This window comes from Xenopus laevis, chromosome 3S, assembly GCF_017654675.1.
Source record: "Xenopus laevis strain J_2021 chromosome 3S, Xenopus_laevis_v10.1, whole genome shotgun sequence".
NCBI classification, from domain to species: Eukaryota; Metazoa; Chordata; class Amphibia; order Anura; family Pipidae; genus Xenopus; species Xenopus laevis.
In genome coordinates this window covers 90902703-90929698 of record NC_054376.1, presented here as the reverse complement: position 1 = coordinate 90929698, position 26996 = coordinate 90902703, and the positions used below count along the sequence as shown (strand labels likewise).

The 26996-nt window shown below is 37.7% G+C and overlaps 2 protein-coding genes across 4 annotated transcripts in view; one reads left to right on the top strand and one right to left on the bottom strand.

The window, feature by feature from the left end:
* vezt.S (vezatin, adherens junctions transmembrane protein S homeolog) overlaps positions 1-4629 on the bottom strand; it is a 42707-nt gene extending 38078 nt beyond the window's left edge. For 2 of the 3 annotated variants that reach the window (XM_018256007.2, XM_018256008.2), the window contains exon 1: positions 4496-4629. In XM_018256007.2, coding sequence (XP_018111496.1) covers positions 4496-4531 — 36 coding nt within the window. In that variant the 5' untranslated portion in view covers positions 4532-4629. Of the gene's footprint in view, positions 1-4285; positions 4418-4495 lie in introns of those variants that run through there. The other variant, XM_041588632.1, reaches the window with a different exon arrangement.
* A 2681-nt stretch (positions 4630-7310) lies between these two features.
* Positions 7311-26996, top strand: part of fgd6.S (FYVE, RhoGEF and PH domain containing 6 S homeolog) — a 41136-nt gene continuing 21450 nt past the window's right edge. Inside the window, exons 1-2 of the mRNA XM_018256006.2 lie at positions 7311-7770; positions 20202-22377. Coding sequence (XP_018111495.1) covers positions 7755-7770; positions 20202-22377 — 2192 coding nt within the window. The 5' untranslated portion in view covers positions 7311-7754. The remainder of the gene's footprint in view (positions 7771-20201; positions 22378-26996) is intronic.

The following is a 26996-nucleotide window of genomic DNA, read 5'->3' as shown; positions in this document are numbered from 1 at the left end:
TCACCTTAAAAATAATTTTTAGTATGATGTAAAGTGTGATAATCCGAGACAACTTGCAATTGGTTTTCATTTTTTATTATTTGTGGTTTTTGAGTTATTTGGCTTTTTATTCAGCAGCTCTCCAGTTTGCAATTTCAGCAATCTAGTTACTATGGTTCAAATTACCCTAGCAACCATGCATTGATATGAATAAGAGACTGGAATATGTATAGGAGAGGGCCTGAATAGATAGAGGAGTAATAAAAAGTAGCAATAACAATACAATTATAGGATTACAAAGCATTTCTTTTTAGATGGGGTCTGTGACCCCTATTTGAAAGCTGGAAAGAGTCAGGAAAATAAATAAAAAAAACTATATATATATATATATAGAAAGGTCATGGATTTCATCATGGATTGATACATACATCATGTTTAGAATCTGGGCAGAGCTGTAAAGTCAATTAATTTTGGGCATCTAAAATCACCAAAAATGTAACTTTAAACTGCAAAAATTGCAATATGCAATGTGCTATTTCACAGATAATAGTCATAATAAAGTACTTCTCTGCTGTAAGAATAAAGTCTGGTGTGTAGCAGTTTCACTAGTGTGAAGCCCAGCTGAACTATTATGCAACCTGACATTCATACATCATTTTAATATGGAGCATACAAGCACTGAAAATAACCAAATCACATTACGGACTTCTTCCTAGTTAACTTTTAACAGCTATTCTATAGCTACATACCAGGTTCAATGATAATATAACTTGTTTTAGCTTTTCCAATTGTTTTTTGGTTTATGGTTTATGTCAGGCCCGGACTGGCAATCTGTAGGTTCTGGCAAATGCCAGAGGGGCTGCTGTATGGTTCCATAGAAAGTTACCATATAGTGGGCTGGTAGGGGGCTGTTTGGGCTGTTAGGGGCTGTTTGGGCCTCTGTGTACTTGGTTGACAGGGCCTATTTTGACTCCCAGTCCAGGCCTGGTTTATGTAGTTCAACTTTGATTTCGGTTTAGAATTACCAAAGGATGTGATTTATATTTCTGAACTTGTAAAGTTGTTTTAGATTTTTATATATGCTAATGCTATTACCTTATACTTTATAGCCTCTTGATAAAAACAATAAATATAACCTTACAGTTTTTTTTTTGTCTTTTGCCTAATCTTTAGGTTTAAAGATTTTTTGTAGTTTCTATAATAAGTCAAATAAAAAAACACATTGACATAGGCTTTGTTATAGATTTAGACCCACAGATTTAGGGCCCAGTAACATTTGGTTCCTCCACTGCAATAAACACTTTTAAAGGGGTGGTAACTTTAAGTATGTTATATATATGGCAAATTCTAAGTAACTTTTCAATTGGTTTTCATTATTTATTTTTTATAGTTTTAAAATTATTTGCTTTTTTCTTCTGACTCTTTGCAGCTTTCAAACAGGTGTCGCTGACCCCTTTTAAAAAAAAAAATGTTCTGTAAGGCTACATATTTATTGTTATTGATACTTTTTATTACTCATCTTTCTATCCATGCCTCTACTATTCATATTCCTGTCTCTTATTCAAATCAATGCATAGTTGCTAGGTCAATTTGGACCCTAGCAACAAGATTGCTTAAACTGCAAACTGAAGAGCTGCTAAATAAAAAGCTAAATAACTAAAAAATTAAAACCAATTACAAATTGTCTCAGAATATCACTCTCTACAGCAGCTTTCCAGTTTGCAGTTTCATCAGTCTGGTTGCTAGGATCCAAATTACCCTAGCAACCATGGGCTGATTTGAATAAGAGACTGGAATATAAATAGGAGAGTCCTGAATAGAAAGATGAGTAATAAAAAGTAGCAATAACAATAAATGTATAACTTTATAGAGCATTTGTTTTTAAAAGGTGTTAGTGACCCCCATTTGAAACTTGAGAAGGAATTTATAACCATTATTGACATGGGGTGCATTCTGAAGTCAATTAGCAACAACAATAAACAAAAGCCGATTTGACCAGGGCTAGCAACTTTTTTTTTCAAGGGGGTTATCAAGATAAGGAGAAAAGGCTATTATGGAAAATTTAGAGACATGAATTGCATGTCTAGTGATGCTAAAGTTCTGGGCTAGTACAGTTCATGTTTTCAATACGGCAAAAGATGCCCGTATCATCTACCTATTTAAACCCAAGATACTAACGTCTCTATCATTTCTCCACCTGGCACTGTACCCCTATGCCTCATGTGTCTGGCATATGCAGGAAAATAGGGAGCATTGGAAGAATGTATGGCTAGCTGCATGCACACAGCTAGACAAACAGCAATTCCAAAACCAAATAGCTTACATGCCATCAACTACTAAAAAGTTTATATCAGAGGTTCCCAAACTGTGAGGAAGCATCCCTGGGTGTCAGGCAAAGCTAGGCTCAACCTGAAGATCTTTTTAAAGTGAATTCTCATTTGCTGCCCCAAATAATTATAGATACCCCAAATCCCAGGAATTCTAAAAGACAGCAGTTTTTTTGTGAATGCTATAAATTAGTGCTTAGATAGTATAGCTGAAATAAAAAGCATATATTTCATGAAATATTAAGGCGAACAGTCAGAGAATAGTAAGTAATGTAAGTTACCAAAAATCATGTAAAATGGATATTTGTATTATATGTTCTACAAGAGAGTGTGTTTCCTGGAAATATCTTGTTATTATTTATAATGCTAGCTAGAAAAAATGCTAGCTAGAAAATATCAAAATGGGTTCTGATGTTCTCCTTATCCCAAAGCAGCACTGACAGTGATTAAAATCTAACATGACATGACTTCTATTAAACTTACAAAAAATGCAGTCAAAGCAGCTGCGCTGACTGTTTTACTTTCGTCACATAGCTAGCCACATTGATTGGGCAGACGTTTATGCAGATCAACAGAAATTTGCTGACAGTCATGAACAGGGCAGAGATACAACATATTTGTTATTGTACACATTTTCCATAATTACAAGGCAGCTTATTCATCCATCGATGGAGGGGTTTAAGATAAAAGATATAATTGCAGTGGATCCTGTTTAATCGATAATATTCAACATCAGTCAATCATCCTCCGGCACTATAGACACACTCTCCTAGTAAGAAGTCTAAATTGTAGAAGAATGTCTGCACTGTTGTGAGGCAAGGCGATAGCATTCAGTCACTGAATTAAAGTAGACATATAGGATAAATGACAAAACCCTAGTTTTGTAGGCAATTATAAGTAATATATGGTATATATATATATCTATGGTATATATAGATGTTCTCTGGTCCCTCTACCAGTTTCAAATGAGGGGTGGGCGTGACTTAACGGTCCCTGCCATTAGCACAGTAGGAGGGAGACAGCCAATCGCAGCCCTGCAGTCACACAAGCACAGACAGGCTTTAGTTCCCTATCAGGTCCTGCTAGCTGCTGATTGGTTCTTGTCCTACATTGCAGTGAGCAGAGAGCTGCCGGCTTCCCTGCACAGCTTGGGAATTCAGGGAGCAGGAAGTGGAAGAAAAGGGAGGGATGGGATTATAAGGGTTTTTGCTTAAATATTAAATCAGCCTGAAAAACTACTTTTTAAAGCACAATTCTTCTATATCTAAATGAGTAAAATGCATTGGTACTTTATTATTTTTTTATGCAAAATGTCTCCTTTAAGTCCTGAATCTTCCCCAAACTTTTTTTATTACTTTAGTATTACACATTTCCAAATATGTTTTAAATTCTTACTCCCTATATCCGCATATAGAGAACAATAGATATATTAAGGAATATTGTACAATGAATCAGCAGCAGGGAACAGGGCCGGGGTGTAACTATAGAGGAAGCAGACCCTGCAGCTGCAGGAGGGCCCAGGAGATATAGGGGCCCCATGAGGTCCACATTTATATACAGTTTCAATAAATATTGGTAAAACAAGTCAACCTCTAAAATTTTGGGGGCCTGAAAAAAAACTTGCTGTCGGGCTCAGTAATATGTAGTTACTCCACTGGAACAGGGAATTATATTTGAAACAACTGACTTGCCAGATATTGCCTATCTTTATTTCTCTTTTGGAGGAAATCAACTGGACCCATGTCATTAGGATAATGATAATCCATCTCCGACATTAATGAGAAATTATTTCATTTTTACCATTCATAGTGATGATGAATTAGGAATAGTAAACCCAGGGCTGGATCATCGCCCTAATGACATGGGGGTTCTATGACATCCCTGTTGTCTTTAGGGCACATGAAGCAATAAATAAGGTATGTTGTTTTCTGGATAATATGAATAGCTCATGGTAAGGAAAGCCTGCAATAACCTAGCACCTGTCATACATGCAGCCTCAGGAGAGAGCGATACATTCGTATATATAAGAACACAGTGCAGCCACTGTCATTCATTTCCAGCTGGCAGACCTGGAGGCGTCATTATACAATGTCCGGGAACACACACATCTAAACAGAACGAAGTACGGAAACTATTTTAGGACATCCTCAGCCAAACGCAGTTACTGCAAGGAAGCCATAGTCACCCACCTCAAATACCACTTCTTCATCAAACTCCGCAGTCATTGCTGTCCGCCATGCCACCCCGAGCAGCACTCTGGGAAACGGAGTATTGTTGGAGGAAGTAACTGAGCGTACCAGAGAGAGGGCAAGGAAGGCAGGAAACTACAATTCCCAGAAATCATCTCGGTTTCTTAGACGCGACAGTGTAGGAAATGAGGATGCCCAAGTAAGGAGGCAACCAACGTGACTGACACACGGGATATAATCTACAAAAGTGTCGGGGTGTTTAGTTTAGAGAGTGTATAGTTGTTAGTGGGTGCTTATGGGAGGAATGGGGTGCAATTATTGTGAACACGTCATTTTGGTTCCAGTTGTTCATAGATGGGTACAATTTTGTAACACGGAATATTTTACACTCTAGAAATTACATATAAATGATGAAGTATTTTATACTTATGTTTTACCTTTTTTTTAGCAGCCGTAAAGTAACATGAATGGATTTGTGTTGTTTATTTTTACATTAATAATTAGAGTGGTAATTTGGTTTATACAATCCTATGTTGGGATGCCCGTGTTTATTTATTTGTTCCAAGGTTGGGATGCCAATATATAGTGAATAAAGTATCCCCTTTTGTAAAATATAGGGATATTATAAGTTACAGAGGAGTTTCATGACCATATAAAAACACGAGGCGAAGGCCGAGTGTTTTTATACAGGTCATGGAACTCCGACATATTTTACAACTGGGGGTACTTTATTTATTATAATACACAAATTTCAATGAGTCGTGACAGAAATGACATCAGAACTCACCGTTTATAACTGATGACATCAGAACTCACCGTTTATAAGGATATAATTTACAGGATATTCATGGCTTTTGTGTATTATATAGTAAATAAAATACCCCCTCTTGCATTATAAGTTACTGAGGAGTTTCATGACCATATAATTCAATTTATACAGGTCATGGAACTCTGAGGTAACTTCTAATATCCTCATATTTTGCAACTGGAGGTACTTTATTTATTATAATACACACATTTCAGTGAGTCATGTGACAGAAATGACATCAGAACTCACCGTTTATAACTGATGACATCAGAACTCACTATTTATAAGGATATAATTTACAAGATATTCATAACTTTTGTGTACTATATATATATATATATTCCAAGGGAGGTTATGCCTTTGCCAGCATGACAGAGGGTCTTACCAGTTTTAAGGCATGCCAATATCCACCACTTCCTAAAAAAAAAGCAAAAAATCAGCAACCTTTACTTGTCATTTGATACCAAAAGGAATCAGGTCAGCTATTCTACAATTAGTTCTTAAGCTTAAAGGGGTTGTTTGCCTTCCAAACACTTTTTCATTTGAGTTGTTTTCAGATTGTTCACCAGAAATAAAGACTTTTTTCAATTACTTCAATCCAATTTTTATTTTATACCAGTTTTTCCAAAATCTAAGTTTAAAGGGGTGGTTCACCTTTCAGTAAACTTTCAGTATAGAATGGCAAATTCTAAGCAACTTTTCAATTGGTCTTCTTCATTTATTTTTTATCGTTTTTAAATTATGCGCCTTCTTCTTCTGACTGTTTCCAGCTTTCAAATGGGGGTCACTGACCCCATCTGAACAAATGCTCTGTAAGGCTACAAATGTATTGTTATACATTTACAATTGTGAGAAACGCGTCAGGAGGGAGTGGCTGAACATAAGGTAGGCAGACTGGGGGGGAGACACTGCATTGTGGTGTGTTATGTTAAAATGCCATGAATTCCACAAATAAATGTTTTAAGTGAGATACTGTGCATGCCTTATAGTTCGGATTTGCTCCTAGTTGCAGGTGTCGCCTACCCCTGTCGTTAGCCCATTTGTCCCTCCCCCCCTCTCTCCATCCCCTGCCCTTATGTTTCCCCTTTAGTTGCCCTCCCTGATATGGCGCACGCGCGGGGGGACTAGCCGTCCGGGTTACCTAGGGAGCCTGGTCGGCTTGGTCCGGCCCTGTATCTCAGGTCCTTTTGCCTGGTCATAAGCTTTCAGAAAGAGCCAGTGTTGCACTTTGGAACTGCTTTCTGGCATTCTGTTGTTTCTCCTACTCAATGTAACTGAAGGAGTCGGAGTGGGACATAGATTTTTACTATTGAGAACTGTTCTTAGATCTAGCAGAGATATCTTGTGTCAGGGAGCTGCTATCCCATTGTTCTGTTGTTAGGCTACTAGGGGAAAGAGAGGGGGTGCTATCACACCAACTTGCAATCAGGGGTGATCCTGGCCCCTCCGTCGCCTGAGGTAGCTTATAGTAGCTGCGACCCCCGTGTGTTCATCTTTTTGCGCCTGAAGGGGTTGAGGTAGGGTTGCCACCTGGCCGGTATTTTACCGGCCTGGCCGGTAAAAATGATGGTTAATCACAGTTTTATTAATAGAGAAAAAAGATAAATATATAGGAATTAAATAAAAAAAAATCAGTTTGCTCTTTTGAAAAATGGATTTCAGTGCAGAATTCTGCTGGAGCAGCATTATTAACTGATGCGTTTTGAAAAAAACATGTTTTCCCATGACAGTATCGCTTTAAGGTAGGGAATAGCACCTGTCAAACAGTACCCATTGGTTTATTTATTTACCACTGTACTGTATATCAGAATGCATATTTCATTCATCTAATGACTCTTTGAACTTCTATCCAGTTGCCTGAGGTAACTTGAGTGTGAGAAAATTAAACGTGCAGGACTGAGCACTGTTTATACATCTTGCCCTAACTTGTCTCTCCCCCCCCCCCATTAATGAGAGTAGTGCAGCACAGTTCCTCTGATCAGCACAGCCAGTAACACAGACACCAGGGAAAGAAAGAACATACTTTCTTATTATACTATGTTTATGTAGTCTATTATTTAGGCTTTCTCCTGAGTTATTAATATTTAGGTTTTCTCCTCACGAGGTAAAACCCAAATATATAATCCTGTGAGCGCATGACGTCCCAACCTTTGTTTCTGGGTAATATCTGAGAGGAAAAGACACACCCAGCACACTCCCCCTCGATCCCCAGACCGGGAGACCTGGGAAAGCCGATTCTCTGCTGGTGAGGAGGCAGCTCCATATATCCGTCCGCTGGGACAGTGTCTTGAGTTCGGACAAGGGAAGCCTACATCTCTTGTGGCAGCGCACTGTTACCGTCCCACTGCTGGTGCCGGAGGATGCTCTTTTTTCTACGACAAATCCGCACTGGTACTTTACATTGACTGGGAAATCCCGTAATGGATTAAAAGCAAGCCTGGCTCGCCCACCATGAGTGCTGTTGCTGGTAAGGACAGTCTCAAGGGAAAGTTGCTTGCAAAGTTTATATAGATCCGGAATTTGCATTACCTGGTGCTGGGCATGAGCCCCTGGGGGGGGGGGGGGGGGTCATACCAGTGGATTTAGGTTTTTGCCAGGGAAAACTTGCAGCGTTTACTTCATCTTTAGAAGGGAAAGGGAACGGGAGAGTTCGTGGTAACTTAACTGCAAAATTTTGAGCCAGCGTAGGAAAGAATATCCACTGAACTGCGACAAGTTGCAGGAAACCTCCCCCCTTCTTTAGCCCAAGTGGTTGCGGTGCCTTTGTAATGGCAGCTACCATTTGTTATCAAAACCACTTGCATAATGCACATTGTATATGCTAGTTATGGTGCCAGTTTCTCCACAGGATCATTCTGTGTTTCTCATATGGAACAATGTACCTCCCTCATGAAACTGCTGTCTCCTGGCAAGGGGAGAAAAACAAGGGGATGTCACTGAATGAGGCAGTAGAACTAGAATATAATTTGCTCTTCTAACAAGAGCAAGTTCTAATATTAAATGTAGGTAGGCTGAATGTATATAGACAACGTCACTTTTTGGGGGGTGCGTTACTCCTCATACTGCCCACATCCTTGTTGCTATGGTCAGTATAAGAGGGCAGTACAACCTTTGTGGGTTTATTTAACTGGAAGCTCACCGGTAGAGATTGAACTAGTCTACGCACAACATTTGGGGGCCACATATGAGACAGCCCTGCATCATTAAAATGCCTTACAATTACAGGGCAGTTTGTCCTGTTTGCATTGGCTTTGCTGGTTCCTCTTCACCAATTTTCATGTGCACTCTACTGGTGATGTCCCAAAGTGTGGGGGGATTTATTATGTATATTTTGTATGGGTTTATGGAAATCAAGTTCTTTGCCTACATCATACGTGTCTCTTTACAGCAAACCCACAAAGAATAAAGCTTGTTATACCCAAGAAGAAACAGTATGCCTTTGGTAAACACAGTTGTTGAATTCTCCCTAGTCCATTGTGTTGGAGGCCTTCTTTGATAGATGTGATCACAGGTACAGGATGGTATTAAATGTAGGGGCGTAACTATAGAGGAAGCATACCATGTGGCTGCAGGGGGGCACAGGAGCTAAAGTTATATCTAGTATAGGTAAAGCTAAAGTTAGTTAACCTTTAAAATTTTGGGAGCCTAAAAAATAATTGTTGTGGGGCCCAGTAATATCTAGTTATGCCACTGGTTAAAGGTACAGTAACATAGAAAATTAAAGTAATACAAATATAATGCATTGTGGCCCTGCACTGGTAAAACAGCTGTATTTGCTTCAGAAACACTACTATTGTTTATGTAAATAAACTTCTGTGTAGCAATGGGGGCAACCATTCAAAGGAGAAAAGGCTCAAGTTGCACAGCAGATAGCAGATACGCTTTGTAGAACACAATTGTGTTATCTGTTATCCACTATTCAACCTGTGCCATATAGCCTTTTTTCAGTTTCCGCCATTGCTTCACAGCAGCTTGTTTATATGAACTATAGTAGTGTTTCTGAAGCACACACATCAGTTTTACCAGTGCAGGGCAACAGTACATTATATTTTCATTAGTTTAAAACACTTTCATCTTTTGATGTTACTGTTCCTTTAAAGGAATAAAAAAAAGCAGGGGATTCGTGTGAGTGGAATCCAGTGATCTGGGTTTGGATGTGGTTGCAACAATTCTTGGTTTCGAATGAACACAACTCAAATACTGGCCGTGAGATTTTTTTTCCCCTTGAACATGAACTGCTGCACACTTAGAGGATGTTTATTTTATCTATTCCAGACAGTAGTTTTAGCTGCAACACCAGTCGTTTCCACATGTTCATTTACAGTAAATATAAACTGAATGTACACCAACAAGCAGATGACTGACATTACAGAACAAGTGATGTAAAACAGGCCTGGAGACATACAGCTAAGTAACCATTCATCTGTAGTGCAACACAGTTTTATTCGATGAGTAGCATTGTGCTCATGGCAATGTCAACAACCTTTAATACTTAGTGGCAACATTAAAACCAATATTTAACAAACTCATGGCTACCTTTTATAGAAAATGTATCTTAATTCAGATCAGGTCTGGGCAGTTGCTGAGCTATATTGTAAACTGTGCAGGGAAGTTGTTCTGCCTTTCCAAGATTTTAATCTTATCTGAAGCACTCAATAAGGGATGCAAGGATGTAAATAATCAATTTCAGGTAGGATCTGGATGTCGGCTGAATGGACTGTTATAAAGCTAGTATAGTAGCCATACAAGAATAACAGAACTGTTGCTTAGTGGCTGAACCTGAACACAAACCAGACTGATCAGCATGAACAAATGGATCGTGTTAAAGGGGCCTTTAAATTGTTCCAATCTTTTTGGCTTTTTGCAACAGCAGAAACATTATTTTTAATCATGTGTGGTGCTTTGGTGGATTTGATTTCTAACAAGCCTGATCCTGAACCTCACGCGGAATAAAAAATGCAATTTCCTTGTTCATGTGATGTAAAGTCACATCATTTTAAGGATTCGGTTCAGCCAAGCACTGAAGAAAGCCAAATATCTACGCCGACGGCAAAAACGACAATCAACTTCCTTTCTCACCGAGATCACTGTGTACTGGCATGAGCTTTTCTGTATCAAAAACTGTACCGTCTCACCAGACATCTGTCTATATCGATGCTGTGTATGCGTCATTACGACCCCGTCATTATGTCACAAGACAACATTACAGCGGCAAAAGCTTGCTATAGCTCTGCTGCCATTTTGGAAACCGCATGCAGCTATCAGCCAATGTGCTTAGGATCTTGCAGGTTCCATTTAATTTAGGGATGCACCGAATCCACTTTTTTGGATTCTGCCTATATCTGTCTATATCGATGCTGTGTATGCGTCATTACGACCCCGTCATTATGTCACAAGACAACATTACAGCAACAAAAGCTTGCTATAGCTCTGCTGCCATTTTGGAAACCGCATGCAGCTATCAGCCAATGTGCTTAGGATCTTGCAGGTTCCATTTAATTTAGAGATGCACCGAATCCACTTTTTTGGATTCTGCCGAACCCCCGAATCCTTTGTGAAAGATTCGGCCGAATACCGAATCATATGCAAATTAGGGGTGGGAAGGGGAAAACATTTTTTACTTCCTTGTTTTCTGACAAAACGTCACGCAATTTTGGTTCCGCCGGGCAGATGGATTCTGCCGAATTTAATTCAATGGGGAACAGATGTGGTGTGTGTGTGTGTGTGTGTGTGTGTATATATATATATATATATATATATATATATATATATATATATATATATATATATGTATATATATATATATATAAGGCAGAAACAGAGCAGAAGCCTGAGATCACTGACGGAATTACACCATCATACGCCAAATGAGACCAGGATATGCGTTTTCAAGCTTAGGCAATGGCGCAGTTGGTTTAGCATATTTACACGGCAGTCAACCTTTTTAAAAACCGCGCCTTGACATAAAAATGCATGTGTGCCTATGTCTTTATAGAGTGTTCTATTCTTAGAATCTTATGTTGGTCTTTATTTTTTGTAGTTATTTTAATCATTTAATTTTCTCCTCTGCCTTTTTCCAACATTCAAATGGGGGTTTAGTGATCCTATTTGTCATTGAGTGAGGCTACAATTGTATTGTATTTATTATTTTTATTACTTATCTTTCTATTCATTATCTTTTTCAAACCACTGCTTTGTTGTTAGGGTAAATTGGACCCTATCAATGAGAGAGCCATTAAAATTCCAAACTGGAGAGCTGCTAAATGAAAAGCCTTTTAATTAAAAAAAACATGCAAAATACACATTTTCTCAGAATATCACTGTCTACATCATACTACAACTAAATATAAAGGGCATCTAGCATTCTGGTTTTGTGTAAATATTTTTTATTTCAGCATTTTGATACACTCTGAATTTGGCATCCGTTTTGTATATATTTTATGCATGTTTATTGCATATGGGTCCATGCTTGGGTCCTTGCACCTTGAGATACCTGAACTTTTCAAAAGTCAGACAGGCTGTGAGTCATCTTGCACTGAAAGCAGCCTCCCACAGCTGGAATGTGCAGAGTGCCAGCAGTAATCCCCTTATCTTATAGAGATTTGAGAGTTTCCTTCAGGGGAAACTGGAAATGCACAGCAAAACTAATGATAAGCAGTTTTATCAATTATTTGCAAATGTCTTGGACATAAGCAAGCAATTTCATCAATGAACCATTGATAACATCATGTAGTTCAGAAGTAACTGAATTATGAGCCCTGGGAAAAATTCTCATTTTATATTGGTAATTGCATCTGTGTATGGTCAGTGTGAAAATATTTTGGATATAGATTATTGGGAGCTTTTTATTTTGTTTTCAGTTGGATAGTTTCTGTCAATCTCAAGTGCAAACAAAATATAATTTCTCAAATTAATACATAATGACAACAAATCATATAGTAGGGATGCACTAAATCGTCCAAATCCAAGTGCATGGCCGAACCAAATCCTTAAAATCACGAGACTTTTTGTTACACAAACAAGGAAGAACCTGTGCATGCTGTTCTCTTTGATCCTTCCTAGTCCTAATTTACATATGCAAATTAGGGTTCATATTCAGTTCGAGATTTGTCCAAATTTCTCACGAAGGAGAAATTTGGCAAAAAAGTGGATTTGGTGAATCCCTATCATATAGGAATCTGTATTTTTTGCAGTCAAATTCCAGTATGCCTAAATTCACCAATCTTGATTGATAATTCTTTCAGCCTGGTATTCTCTTAAAGGAAAACTATACCCCCCAAACAATGTAGGTCTCTATTAAAAGATACTGAGTAAAACAGCTCATGTGTAAAACCCTGCTTCATGTAAATGAACCATTATCATAATAATATACTTTTTTAGTAGTATGTGCCATTGGGTAATCATAAATAGAAAATTGCCATTTTAAAAAATAAGGGCCGCCCCCTGAGATCGTAAGATTCACTGTGCACACATACAAACCACATGTAAGGTCACATGAGCCAATTAACAGACAGAGTTCTGCCTTTTGCTTCCTCACTTCTTCCTGTTACAGTTAGTGTTGTAGTATTTCTGGTCAGGTGATCTCTGAGGCATTACAGATAGAGTCACGAAATGGTGGCTCAAGGCAAGAGATGTAAAAGGACAATATTTATGTAAATATATATTCCAGTTTGGTAAGATTCTTTAATATGTCATTCAATTTGATATAAACTATCTGTTGCTTAAGTATTCATTTTGGGGGTATAGTTTTACTTTAATTGTCCTCATTCACCATATTATCAGACTAGTTTTAACCAGAGGTGCTAAATATACAAACAGTTATTTAAAAATATTGAAGTCCACCTGTTTATTGTAAGAGTAGACATTACAGGACATGGCCTAGCAATACTATACAGTTTATTTGACTTAAAGGAATAGTTCAGTGTGAAAATAAAAACTGGGTAAATAGATAGGCTGTGCAAAATAAAAAATGTTTCTAATATAGTTAGTTAGCCAAAAATGTAATGTATAAAGGCTGGAGTGAACAGATGTCTAATAAAACAGCCAGAATCCAACTTCCTGCTTTTCAGCTCTCTAACTCTGAGCTAGTCAGCGACTTGAAGGGGGGCCACATGGTACATTTCTGTTCAGTGAGTTTGTAATTGATCCTCAGCATTCAGCTCAGATTCAAAAGCAACAGATATGACCCATGTGCCCCCCCATCAAGTCTCTGATTGGTTACTGCCTGGTAGCCAGGGCAACCAGTCAGTGTAAACCAAGAGAGCTGAAAAGCAGGAAGTAGTGTCCTGACTGACTTATTATACATCAAATCACTCCAGCCTTTATACATTACATTTTTGGCTAATTAACTATATTAGAAACATGTTTTATTTTGCACAGCCTATCTATTTACCCAGTTTTTATTTTTACACTGAACAATTCCTTTAAATTCCATTTTTATCAGTCATTGTTTTTGATACATAACTTTCTTTGCCACTTCTGTGAATCCTTCAGCACAAACTTTATCACTTTCTATCTTGAAAATCATTAACTAAAGCCCCAGATGTGCTTTTCCAGTGTCTATGGCTGAAAGGCATTTTTTCAGTGAATTTCTCACAAAAAAACGAAAGCATAAACAAACTTTCTCCTTGAGCTTGCATGAAAATAAACTAATTTGCAACAAACTACCTTTTCTGTCACATTTGTGGGACATTTATCAGAGTGTGAAATTAGAAGTCGCCACAGAGAAAAAAACACTTATTCATTAATATCTGGGTTTTTGAAGTGTATTTATCAAATGGTGAACTCTAACCTTAACACACTAAAACACGTGCTTCTAAAAACTCCAAAGTAATGAATTTTCTGTGAGCTTTACTTTCACACTTTGAAAAATATGATCCTTAATGAACACCATGAATAAATTATGGGGAAGGCTAATTTATTAAAACAAAGATTTTTTTTATTTGTTATTTTTTAAATGTAAAATGCATGGCATAACCATTGGCAATTGTTTTTATATACTTAAACTGTAATTAAACATTAATAAAACATAAAGTTAAAAAATGAGGCTGAAACTAAGAAGGTAGATATGAAGGCAATCCAGGAGAGTAATTTCCTGTGTTGCAGTGTTTGCAATGGGAAAGGGAGACCCTCCTGTTAGTCATAGCTTTCTTGCTCTCATCAACTACCACCTGTGTAAACAATATACTGTCTTGTTTGTTGTAAACTGTCCCTTAAAGTGTAGTAAAACAGCATGGGCAGCCTGGGCCTTCAAGTCAATGAACCTTAGGGACATAAGCTAATGTGACCTATGTCCCCAGGCTACTCTAGTTCCCGGACTTTTGTTTGAAGATAATTTACTGAAGTTTGATTTATCTGTACAGGATAACATGCATTGGAGAAAACTTCTTATACATTTCAAATTTGGTAATTTGGATTAAATATAGTGGATAGAACAATAGCCTGTTCGTTGAATTGGTTAAAAAATGTATAGAAGCTGCAAAAAATGTAACTTGGATCCTTGGTTGTATCATCATCATCATCATTTATTTATATAGCGCTGTCAAGATACGCAGTGCTTTACTGCAGTTATAGCAAACAGGAAATAAATGGTGGATAACAGACAAGGATTACAGAGTACAATAGGGTTTACAAACTAAAAGGTTAGGGTACAATTGAGACATTAGGATTGTATAAACACTTTGTCATTTTTGATACAGATTAAGGTACATCGAATAGGCCTCTTTAAACAAATGGGTCTCTAAGGAGCGCTTGAAAGTTTGGAAGGAAGGAGAAAGTCTGACAGCTTGTGGCAGAGAGTTCCAGAGAAAAGCAGAAGCCCGAGAGAAGTCTTGTAGACGAGAATGGGCAGAAGTGACCAGATGAGAAGTGAGGCGAAGATCAGAAGCAGAGCGTAGGTTTCGTGAAGGAGTGTATTTGGAGATTAGAGATGAAATATAGGGAGGGGTTTCATTATTAAGGGCCTTGAATGTAAGTGTAAGTAATTTGAATTTGATTCTAGAAGAGATTGGGAGCCAGTGAAGGGACATACATATGGGAGCAGCTGATGTTGAGCGGTGAGATAGATGAATGAGTCTAGCGGCCGCGTTTAGAATAGATTGGAGTTGTGAAAGGTGACTTGTTGGAATACCTGTGAGGAGTAAGTTGCAGTAATCAAGGCGGGAGATGATGAGAGACTGAATCAATGTTTTAGTTGATTCTGAACTGAGATAGGGTCGTATTCGAGCAATTTTGCGCAGTTGAATACGGCAAGATTTTGCAAGTGTTTGAATGTGTGGTGAAAAAGACAGATGAGAGTCTAAGATGACTCCTAGGCAGCGTGCCTGTGTGGTGGAATGAAAGGTGGTGTTGTTTACAGTGAGTGATATCTGAGGGACAGGGGAAGATCTTGGAGGAAATATAATGAGTTCTGTTTTAGAAAGGTTCAGTTTCAGGTGGCGCTGTGACATCCAGGAGGAGACAGCAGAGAGACAGTCTGTGACTTGGGAAAGGACAGAATTAGAAAGATCAGGAGTAGACAAGTAGAGTTGGGTGTCATCAGCATAAAGGTGATACTGAAGTCCAAATGACTGAATGAGTTTCCCTAGTGAAGTTGTATAGAGCGAGAACAGCAGGGGGCCAAGAACAGAGCCTTGAGGAACTCCAACAGAGAGTGGGAAAGTAGTAGAAGTAGAGTTAGAGAAGGAAACTTTAAAGGAACGGTCAGACAGATAAGATGTAAACCATGAAAGAGCAGTGTCCCGAATGCCAGCTGAGTGTAGAATGTCAAGGAGGAGTGTGTGGTCAACTGTGTCAAAGGCTGCAGAGAGATCTAGAAGGATTAGAATGGAATAATGACCTTTAGACTTTGCCAATAGAAGATCATTGGTTACTTTGGTGAGTGCAGTTTCAGTCGAGTGTGATGGGCGGAAGCCAGATTGCAATGGGTCGAGAAGGGAGTTGTGAGTGAGATGCTGGATCAGGCGTTTGTAAACAACCCTTTCTAGTAATTTGGATGCGAATGGAAGAAGGGAGACCGGTCGATAGTTAGTGGGAGAGCTGAATTCAAGGGAAGGTTTTTTGCTGTTTATAATGTAAAACACTGTGTAAAATGTATTTTTATAAAAAATACTTAAAGGGATACTATCATAGGAAAACACATCAGTTAATTTTGAAATCTGACATGGGGCTAGACATATTGACAGTTTCCCAGCTGCGTCCAGTCATGTGACTTGTGCTCTGATAAACTCCAGTCACTCTTTAGTGCTGTACTGCAAGGTGCATTGATATCACCCCCCCCCCCCCAGCAGCCTAACAACAGAACAATGGGAAGGTAAGCGGGTAGCAACTGCCTAACATAAGATAACAGCTGCCTGGTAGATATAAGAACAGCACTCAATAGTAAAATCCAAGTCCCACTGCAACACAATAGCCTGCCAGAAAGCAGTTCCATCCTAAAGTGCTGGCTCTTTTGGAAAGCACATGACCAGGCAAAATGACCTGAGATGGCTGCCTACACACCAATATTACAACTAAAAAAATAGACTTGCTGGTTCAGGAATGAAATTTTATATTGTAGAGTGAATTATTTGCAGTGTAAATAGTGTAATTTAGAAATAAAAAACTACCTATCATAAAAATCATGACAGAATCCCTAACTCATCAAAATATGTGCATTTTAATAAATCCTGCATCATTAATGCCTCCTCTAAAATGTAAGCATAAAATGTATCACCATGAAGTGTTACAACTTGTACAAAGGTATAAGGATCAATGTCATTATTAGGCCAGAGAACTTCTTAGTGACATTTGATGTACGGTAGTATCCTTTGTAGGTGATTTCCTGTTACTTGTGTAATAGAGACAATTACAGAGGAAGCAGAGTGGCCAAGGAGTTTAGAAGGCCCAGTGAGGCCCTAGTTAATGAGCAGTTTTAACATCTTGGTAGAATAGATCAAATTACCAATGTTTTGGGCCCTAAATTAAAACATGCTTATGATCTTCACCTGTTTGCTACTGGGGACCCCCAAATGCAGTCCTTTTATGTCACTGTTTCAAACAATACAATATTGTGGATGAACAAGTCTCTTAAACAGGGAATACTACAGGTACTACAGAACATCATTTTAAACATTTTGTTTGTCCTGTTTGGCAGAGATGTAAATTGCTTGAAAAAGTTAATGACGAGTACCAGTTGGCACAGAGCATCCATTTCATTTAAGATTAGGGCAATATAAATCCCAAATGAATTATAATAAATAAATAGATTTTACTCAGGAGACTCCTCTGCTGCATAACAATTCCATACGTATATTGTACCAATCTTTCAGGTGATAAACTATTTAATGGAGAAGTAGCAGTATAGTGTTGGAAGGCAATTATTTTGAGCATTGATTTTCTGGTAATATTGGGAATAAAATAATAGGATAGTCGTTGTTCCATGTTGGTCCATCATTTCATGAGGTTTGTCTCGATTTAGATACTTTCATATAATTCTTCAAATTATATGAAGAGGAAAGGAAGGTGAAATAGACACATGGGGAAAAAGAAAAGACAAGAAAGTACTGAGAAATATATAACAGTACAGAAAAGAGGATGAAATGACAAAAACTGGGGAAGGGAAAAGTTGTGTGGAGAGAAGATAAAATATTTTGGTAAGGGAGCCCCATGGACTAAGATTTTGGACAGGCACATAGCACACTAATTCAACACTGCGCCTCGTTTACAAAGTACTTATAGAAACATGATGTGAAAACTGTTTTTTCTCTAGCAGAACATAATGCCTTTAGTCTGACTGTGTGCTTGCTCAGAATGTAAATTTTAGCTTCTTGAATTGTAGACGAGTTTACAAAGTAAATGTCTGCATACATCTAGCCAGACAGTCCGTTACCTAGAGACCTGATAAAGTGTAAAACTATACAGTACTGTAATTCACATCTTGCATGTTGCAGAAAAATATTCTCGTGGAGCAGAGGTAGGGCTGATACATGACTGGTGTTTTACCAGACATATTGGAAAAGAGCGGTACTTGATAACAGTATAATTAGTAGGAAAGAAATAAGTCCTGTATTTTCTCTACAACTCTAGGCATAGCGGATAGTTAGGCTGTGCTCATTTGTTATTTTTAGTGTCTTTGAAACAGAAAAATGTAATTGTCAATATAATTGGGTAAGAGCAATGACAAGGTGTAAATATGCATCATTATCCCATGGATTACATGTGCTACATTAAATATCTTTCTTTATTTCTACTGTGACAACAATGGTGAACAGTGGTGGTTAAAATGTATCTTCATGTACAGTCCTCACAAACATCCTCTGAGTTTGATTTAGTTTTGTATTTGTGCTGTATTGTTTGTTTCTATTTCAACTTCAACATCAGGCGATTGTTTTCATTATTTTACCTGCAGCTGGCTGGGAAAAGATAATCGCAGATTGGGTTACTGAATATGGGCTAATTTTCCAAGGGTTTTTAAAGGGATACTGTCATGGGAAAAAAACATTTTTTCAAAATTAATCAGTTAATAGTGCTGATCCAGCAGAATTCTGCACTGAAATCCATTTCTCAAAAGAGCAAACAGATTTTTTTATATTTAATTTTGAAATCTGACATGGGGCTAGACATATTGTCAATTTCCCAGCTGCCCTAGTCATGTGACTTGTGCTCTTTTAAACTTCAATCACTCTTTACTGCTGTACTGCAAGATGGAGTGATATCACCCCCCTCCCTTCTCCCCCCAGCAGCCAAACAAAAGAACAATGGGAAGGTAACCAGATAACTCCCTAACACAAGATAACAGCTGCCTGGCAGATCTAAGAACAACACTCAATAGTAAACACCCATGTCCCACTGAGACACATTCAGTTACATTGAGAAGGAAAAACAGCAGCCTGCCAGAAAGCATTTCTCTCCTAAAGTGCAGGCACAAGTCACATGACCAGGGGCAGCTGGGAAATTGACAAAATGTCTAGCCCCATGTCAGATTTCAAAATTGAATATAAAAAAATCTGTGTGCTCTTTTGAGAAATGGATTTCAGTGCAGAATTCTGCTGGAGTAGAACTATTAACTGATGCGTTTTGAAAAAAACATGTTTTCCGATGACAGGATCCCTTTAAATAAGCCCCCGTGACACCAGAAATTTAAAGCTTTTTTTTACATTTATCATAAAATTGTCTTTGAATGCTATTTATAATTTTGCATTACCCATATTTGTAATTTTACATTACCATCTATCTGATCCCTCATGTTTCTCTATGAGAGAGCTGCCATATTTATGCAGCAGTAGTCTGTTAGGATTAGAAATTCTGACAGTTTGAAAATGGACAGTCAGGTTGACAAAACAAGTTACGTTTAGGAGCTTCAAATAACAATTACTTACAGAAGCAGATCTATCCGCAAAAAAAAAGATCAAATTGATGCGTTGGTAACTTATAGCGTACATTAATATTTTGAAGATTAATTTTTTTTAGTGTCAGTATCACTTTAAAGGAGAAACAAACCCTTAATAAAAAAAACCCTACCCCCTATACTACATATACCCCCTCCCCCCAGCCAAGCTGCCCCCCATACAAAGGGTTTGTTTCTCCTTTAACTCACTAATACCACTTGTCCTCACAATCTTACCCATATACAGTAGTCTTAAAGGAAATTAGGAGAAAACTATTAATTTTTCAGTTTTATTAATTATTCTAAATGAGGAAACACTCCTAAAGAAAGAGAGGCTATTATTTCTAGAAATTGACCTCTAACATACTATGCATGCATTGGGTGCTTATATTGCTAGAATACATTTTTCAGTAATAACTACATTAAATATTAGTACTGGTATTTATGATGATTATCAGCCCTTTCAATCATTTTTGGATGTAAGAAATAATTTATATTTATTGATGTGATACTAAAATTATTTTTTATTATAGAAATTAAGAAACCACCGGTTGCCCCAAAACCCAAAAATGTATTGGGGCAGAGGCACAGCCCACCACCAGTTGCACCAAAGCCAGATCTAGATCTGTCTAACACTGTACAAGCTCCTAAGAAATCAAAACCGACAATAGCACCAAAGCCCCAAGTTGTGAAAGGATCCTCTGTGCAAGAAGACATACCCCAGTGGACAGGAAAATCATACATTAAAAGCCTAGATGCCTGTAAGGGAAGCTGTTCAGAAAGTGTGAAATGCAAAAAGAAAATAAAAGATAATGAAAGTTCTACATATATAATATCAACCTGTTCTTCCACTTGTGATTGCACTCATAAGCCTCCAAATGGGGAATATTTGCCTAAAACACAAAAAGTAATTGATAGAATTGAAAATTTGGAAAATAGAAAAATGTGTGAGCAACCAGTTCCATGCACTAGACCAAGAAGAAAACCATGCAACCCACCATCAAAGTTTACAAAAACAAACCAAGTGCTACTTAAGAGTGGGGTGGAAATAGGTAAAGTGAAAGATGTTATGTCTCACAATGCCTTTCCTAATGGACATGCATATCAACAAAAGAATGGTGACACTTCTGAGGTCAGTCAATGTGAAAACTCTGCTTCTAACCCTGAGTTATGGGTAAATCATGTGGATTGTCATAACCAATCAGAAACTGATAGTTCCTCCAGACCTACTCAGGGTGTTTCACCTTTTTGTCCATATTCAAACGAAATCGAAAATAAACACAGTAATGGTTATTTACTTGTTAATGAGCCGTCTACTGCAGAAAATGGTAGAACACCCCTGGCAAGAGCACTCCCTCCACAAAAAGTACTCCCTGTTCCTAAACCAAGGAAGTCACGGACACCATGTTTAGTACGGCAGGATTGTATTGAGAGCAGCTCAGACTTAACAGAGGACTCTGTTTCCCTATCTATAAACTCAGAAGGACTATTTGAATGTAGGTTGAAAGACACTGAACGACCTAGAACACCACATGACCTTCCTAATAAATGCAAAGAAAGAATTCTTCCAGACCCAGTGTGTGAAAATCTTATTGCATCTAAGTCAGTCAAATGCAGTACAATTGAAAATGGTACTTTTGCTGAACCTTCAGATGTTTTGTTATCAAAGTCAAATAAAGAAACAAGGCTACCATTAAATGAGGAAAATAGTAACTTTGTACGGTGCAGCTCCCTATCAATGAGTTTACCAAAACAGCTGAAGTTGATTTATGAAAAGCAACCACCTGTAAAAAAGAGTTCTGATGACACTACTGAAAAATTAAGTACCAATAATGAGCTGTCAGAAAATTCACCAAGGATAGTTCCAAAGAAGCCACAAAGGCATAGCGTGCCTGCATCCGGTCTGCTAAAAAAAGCTGCTTCTGAAGAAAGACTTAATCAGTCTTGTGATAAGTTGATTTCACAAGCTAATGACTCTGTAAGAGAGCAGGATGCATCATCATGTAGTGTTCCAAAGCAGACCTCAGAAAAACCAGCATGGAAGTTGCCTCACCCCATTTTACCATTTTTAGGAAGTCCAGAATCATTAAAGGTTTCTTCAAGCTGTGACATGGATGTTAATACAGTCACCAAGTCTAGGGCTAAATCTTTGTCTTCTGTTGATATGGAAAGAATAGAAAGAACAAAAAAAGAAAGCCCCAAAAAAGGCCCATTACGGAAGCTGCTTAACATGAAGTTGTCAGTTTGCGGTATAAAGAGTGACTTTCAGAAATTTCTTTGTAGAGGTAGCCAGTCCCCAGAGAATACTATAAATAATGGACATTGTTCTACAGAAAGCTCAACATTTCTCGACTTGAGTAACAAGTCAAGACCAACAAAGGCACATTCTGCTGATTCTTGCAGTCCTTTCTGCCAGAAGAAAAGAAAGAGACATAGAAGCGAGGGCAATATTGTAAAAAAACATACTTCTTTGTCTTTAGAAGAAGATATTGCTTTAACACTGAAGCCACAAGTAACATCTTCAAATTATTTATCAAGTGATGGTCTTCCAGATTATGAAAATGTCCGTCACTATGAAGAAATCCCAGAATATGAAAATTTACCATATGCTCTGGTATTCGATAAAAGTGAATGTGAACCAGCTATTTATGAAGTAGAGGACCCAAACCAACCCACTATTTATCCATTGCACAAAAATGCATTCCCAAGGTAATCATACAGCTGTACAATTTTTGTAATGTATATATCAGGAAAGCCATTTTATATTTGTGGATGAGCCTGTTGTTTATGGGTTTATGTCAACACTTGTTAATTAGAAAAAATCCTTAATATGGTTATTTTGCAGATGTCTCAGTTGATGGATAAGACCATTATCATTCTTTATATTACACCTGTAACATTGACATTGAACATTGAACCTCATTTTCCAGTTTGCCGAGTTTTCCAATTTAGACAAATCACTTAGCAAAGTGGCAGCATCCTGCATGGAACCTATAGTTCTGCACAATTTTGTATCATCAGCAAAAATAGAAGCGGTGAACAGGCCAACATTCCTTAATTTAACCAGTAACCTTCTGTGTGGCACTGTATCAAATGCTTTAGCAAAGTCTAAGTATATAACATCCACTGCCATCCCAGAATTGAGGTCCCTGCTCACCTTCTCATAGTTTTGAGGCTGAAAATGGGATCCCTTTTTGAATAGCGGCACCACATTAGCAATTTCCCAGTCTCTCGCCACCATGTCAGACATCAATAAATCCTTAAAAATTAAGAGGTTTGGCAATCACAAAGATAAGCTTGCAAAATACACAGGGATGAATAATTAAACAGAAAAAGAAAAGAAGTACGACCCATAGTATTGCACCTACCCACTCTTTAATCTGAGGTCCCCAAAAGGGGTATGAATAAAACTTAACTTTTATTTATTAACCACATAAAATTTATATGAAACGAAATAGTGTGTATTAAAATGTTTAAAAAACAAAGTTAGGTACGGAAGCTGAATCGACACGAAGTCAGCAGCTCATGAACGGTAACTATAAACTGAGATAGTTGAGAGGATTTATGTTTACAGTTACACCAACAGGTGTAAGGCCCCAGTTTTTGTATCCAGCGCTCAAACAGGACATTATTGATTTAGAGAGGGTGCAGAAAAGGGCAACTAAGCTAATAAAGGGTATGGAAAAATCTTAGCTATTAGGAAAGACGGGCCAAATTGGGGATATTCACGCTGGAAAAGAGGCAGTAAAGGGGTGATATGATATCTATGTATAAATATATAAGGGGATCATATAATAAACTCTCTAATACTTTATTTACCAGTAGGTCATCCATTCTGATTAGAAGAAAGTAGGTTCTGTCTAAATATTTGGAAGGGGGTTTTTACAGTGAGAGCTGTGAAGATGTGGAATTCTCTCCCTGAATCAGTTGTACAGGCTGATACATTAGAAAGCTATAGGAAGGGGTTGGATGGTGTTTAGCAAGTGAGGGAATACTGGGTTATGGAAGATAGCTCATAGTACAAGTTGATCCAGGGACTAGTTTGAATGCCATCTTGGAGTCAGGAAGGAATTTTTTCCCCCTGTGAGGCAAATTGGAGAGGCTTTAAATGTTTTTTTTCTTTTGCCTTCTTCTGGCTCAACTAGGGAGGTTATATATAGATAGATGTTACCCCTGGTCTGACCAGATACACTCTTCTAAACTCACTTCCATACCCTATAGTATGTAGTATATAATTTGGTATGATTAAGCACACAGTGATCTTGGTAAAAACATGTTTTATCAAGCACTGTTATGTACCTATTAAAAGATGTTATTGCTGCCAGTGAGCAGCGGTATCAACCTCATTGCCAGGAATTTTGTTGATAGTTTCTATTTCCTGTTTATGCATAAATGCCCATTAACTATTTCCAGTATTTATAGCGAGTAGATGATTAATTATGTACCATGTATTTTTTAATATTGGAGGTCTGTCAGTCTGCTGAATGTTTGCATTGTTTCATACTGTTACAGCTGTCCCTCTGCAGACTTAGACACTTTCATGTGAAGTAAAGAAAAAAATGTTATACATGTATGGGGCCTGTTATCCAGAATGCTTGGGACCTGGGGTTTTACAGATAACGGATCTTTCCGTAATTTGGATCTTCATACCTTGAGGAATATGTATCAAAGATTGAAGTTAAAGATCGACACAGTCCACTAGAGGGAAATTCCGCCACTCTCCATTCATTTCTATGGAATTTTGAAAGGCGTATTTATCAAAGGATGAGCCTTCACTTTCACTCATTGATAAATACTCATAGAAATTAATATACCCCCTTAAGTATACCTGAAAATCATGTAAACAATTAATAAACCCACTAGGCTGGTTTTGCCTCCAATAGGGATTAATTGTATCTTAGTTTGTGCCAAGTACAAGATACTGGTGTATTATTACAGAGAAAAAGGAAATCATTTTTCAAAATTTGGATTATTTGGATAAAATGGAGTCTATGGGAGATGGCCTGTCTGTAATTGGGAGCTTTCTGGATAACGGTTTTCCAGATAATGGATCCCATACATGTATATAACTCTGCAGCGCAAATGCAATGACTTGGAGGTGCCTAACAGGCGACATTGAATTTGGTTTATATTGTTCTTTATGTTACATGCATTGTGTAAAACCTCATTGAACTGCAGGCTTTAACATGCTGTAGGTAGCTACTTGGTTATACTGCTGATTTTAAGCTAGTGTATTTATTTTCCTTATAGCCCTGATGTCATGATATTTTTACATCTAAATATTCAGTGGAACATTAGATTATATATATATATATATATATATATATATATATATATATATCCATGACTTCAGTCAGAAATCTGTCTGAGTGACACACCACAAACGATTTGCCCAACATACTGTAGCTATTCACCTGCCCAGGAGTTGCAGAACTGTGCAATCAGTGGCGTAACTATAGAGGAAGCAGACCCCGTGGTCATGGTGTGGCTTGGAGGAGAGGGGGGCACGGACCACTGGGTCTGCTTCCTCTATAGCATTAAGAAACCCCCCGGCTGCTTTCTTACCTTCCTTGCACGCGTGGTGGGGAGTGGGTGGGGGAGGGAGGGCCAGGTAGGTGGATCCTAAGAAAAATGGGTGAAACAGCTAAAAAAAAAAGCAGCAGCAACAATGCTTTTTTTTCTGCATTTATTTACACTCATATCCATATACAAAATGACATATAACTATAAAGCATAACTACAAAGCATACCATGTTGTTAAAAGTGTCAATTAGTATACAGGTTGTGCCACTGCAGTATAGAAGTAGTGCTATATTACATAAAACCATATATCCAGCCATACTTAAGACAAATAATGAATGTAGTAGGCTTGCTACCCTGTACATTTCATGGACTCTGCCAAATGATATTTAGTTTTGCAGTTCATGAAACTTTCAACTCACATTTTTACAAAAACAACTGTGTGTTTATCAGGACAAACCCGAGCATTATACCAGAAATAGACAGCTGTTGTGCTGCACAATGACTTTATTATGCTTCTGCTTTATTATGCTTTATTAATGCATTTATTTGCTTTGTGTGTTAGGATTAAGAGAAAGACCTTACTATGATATAATCAAAACAACAAATATTGTGCCATGTCTACGAATCCTTTGCAACCAATGAGCCCTTACCATTTACTTGAAAACAAACACCTGATTACAAATTGTGTGACTTTTATTACATTTTCCACTTACAATTGACTTTGATTAAATATATAAGACATTATATAAAAATATAGTATTCTGTAAAAAGTGAACTACTTGTAGCTGGCTAGAAATAGGTTGCATTGTTTTCCATTAGGCATTCATTCCTTCATAATAGAAAAAATTATAGTTATTTTTCACAGCAACAAGTAGCAGCTAATATTCCCCTGAGGTTAAAGCCAAAGGCCCACAACACTGAAAAGGCTGACTTCTACAGGTTTGGAGTCAGATCAGAATCATTTAAAGTCAAATATCCCATTTCATTTATGTTGTAAAAACAAATCCTACCTTGAGATGACCTACCAAGATTTTTAATTTCCCATTTGTGATATAAAGCTATCGTTTTAAACCTAAAACACCAGGATATATGATTATACACATGCAACTATGATTATACACATGCAACACTGATTGTTTTTAATACTATAAAGCAGAAGTTTAGTTGTGTCTAAAAACCTAGTGCTCATAGCCTAGGGTTATTGGCCCAATATCCTATACCTAAATAAGCATCTCTCTTTTTTGAAACTTTTCGGAAAGTTGGTGTATATTACACTGAGAACTAAAGCTTAATTAGCTAATGAAGCAGGACATACATGTTGTACATTATGTTTGGGCTTTCATACCAGCCCAAGGCAACCATAGCCTGTGTCTCCAAAAACTTCAGTGTGTTGGACATGCATTTTCCCTATCCTCTTATTTTAAACCACAGCTTTCACTTGATTTTGTCACCTTGTGGGTGCACTTTCAGCACAGGTAACAAAATGTTGGAAAGTACCTTTCTATTAGTATCATTACCTTCAGCAAAACAAATATTTTACTGGTAGCAATTAACACTGTTTTGTCGCCCATACTGGAGGAGATTAAATGTGGGGGACAAAAAGTATATATGTGGGCATAATACCCTTAAACACCCCCTGAAAACCGGCTCCTTGTTATCTGTAAACCAAAGACAATTAGGGGCCCATTTACTTAGTTCGAGTGAAGGAATAGAGGAAAAATAGTTTGAATTTCGAATGGTCGAATATGGCTACTTCGACCATCGAATGGGGTACTACGACCTTCGACTTCGAATCAAACTATTCG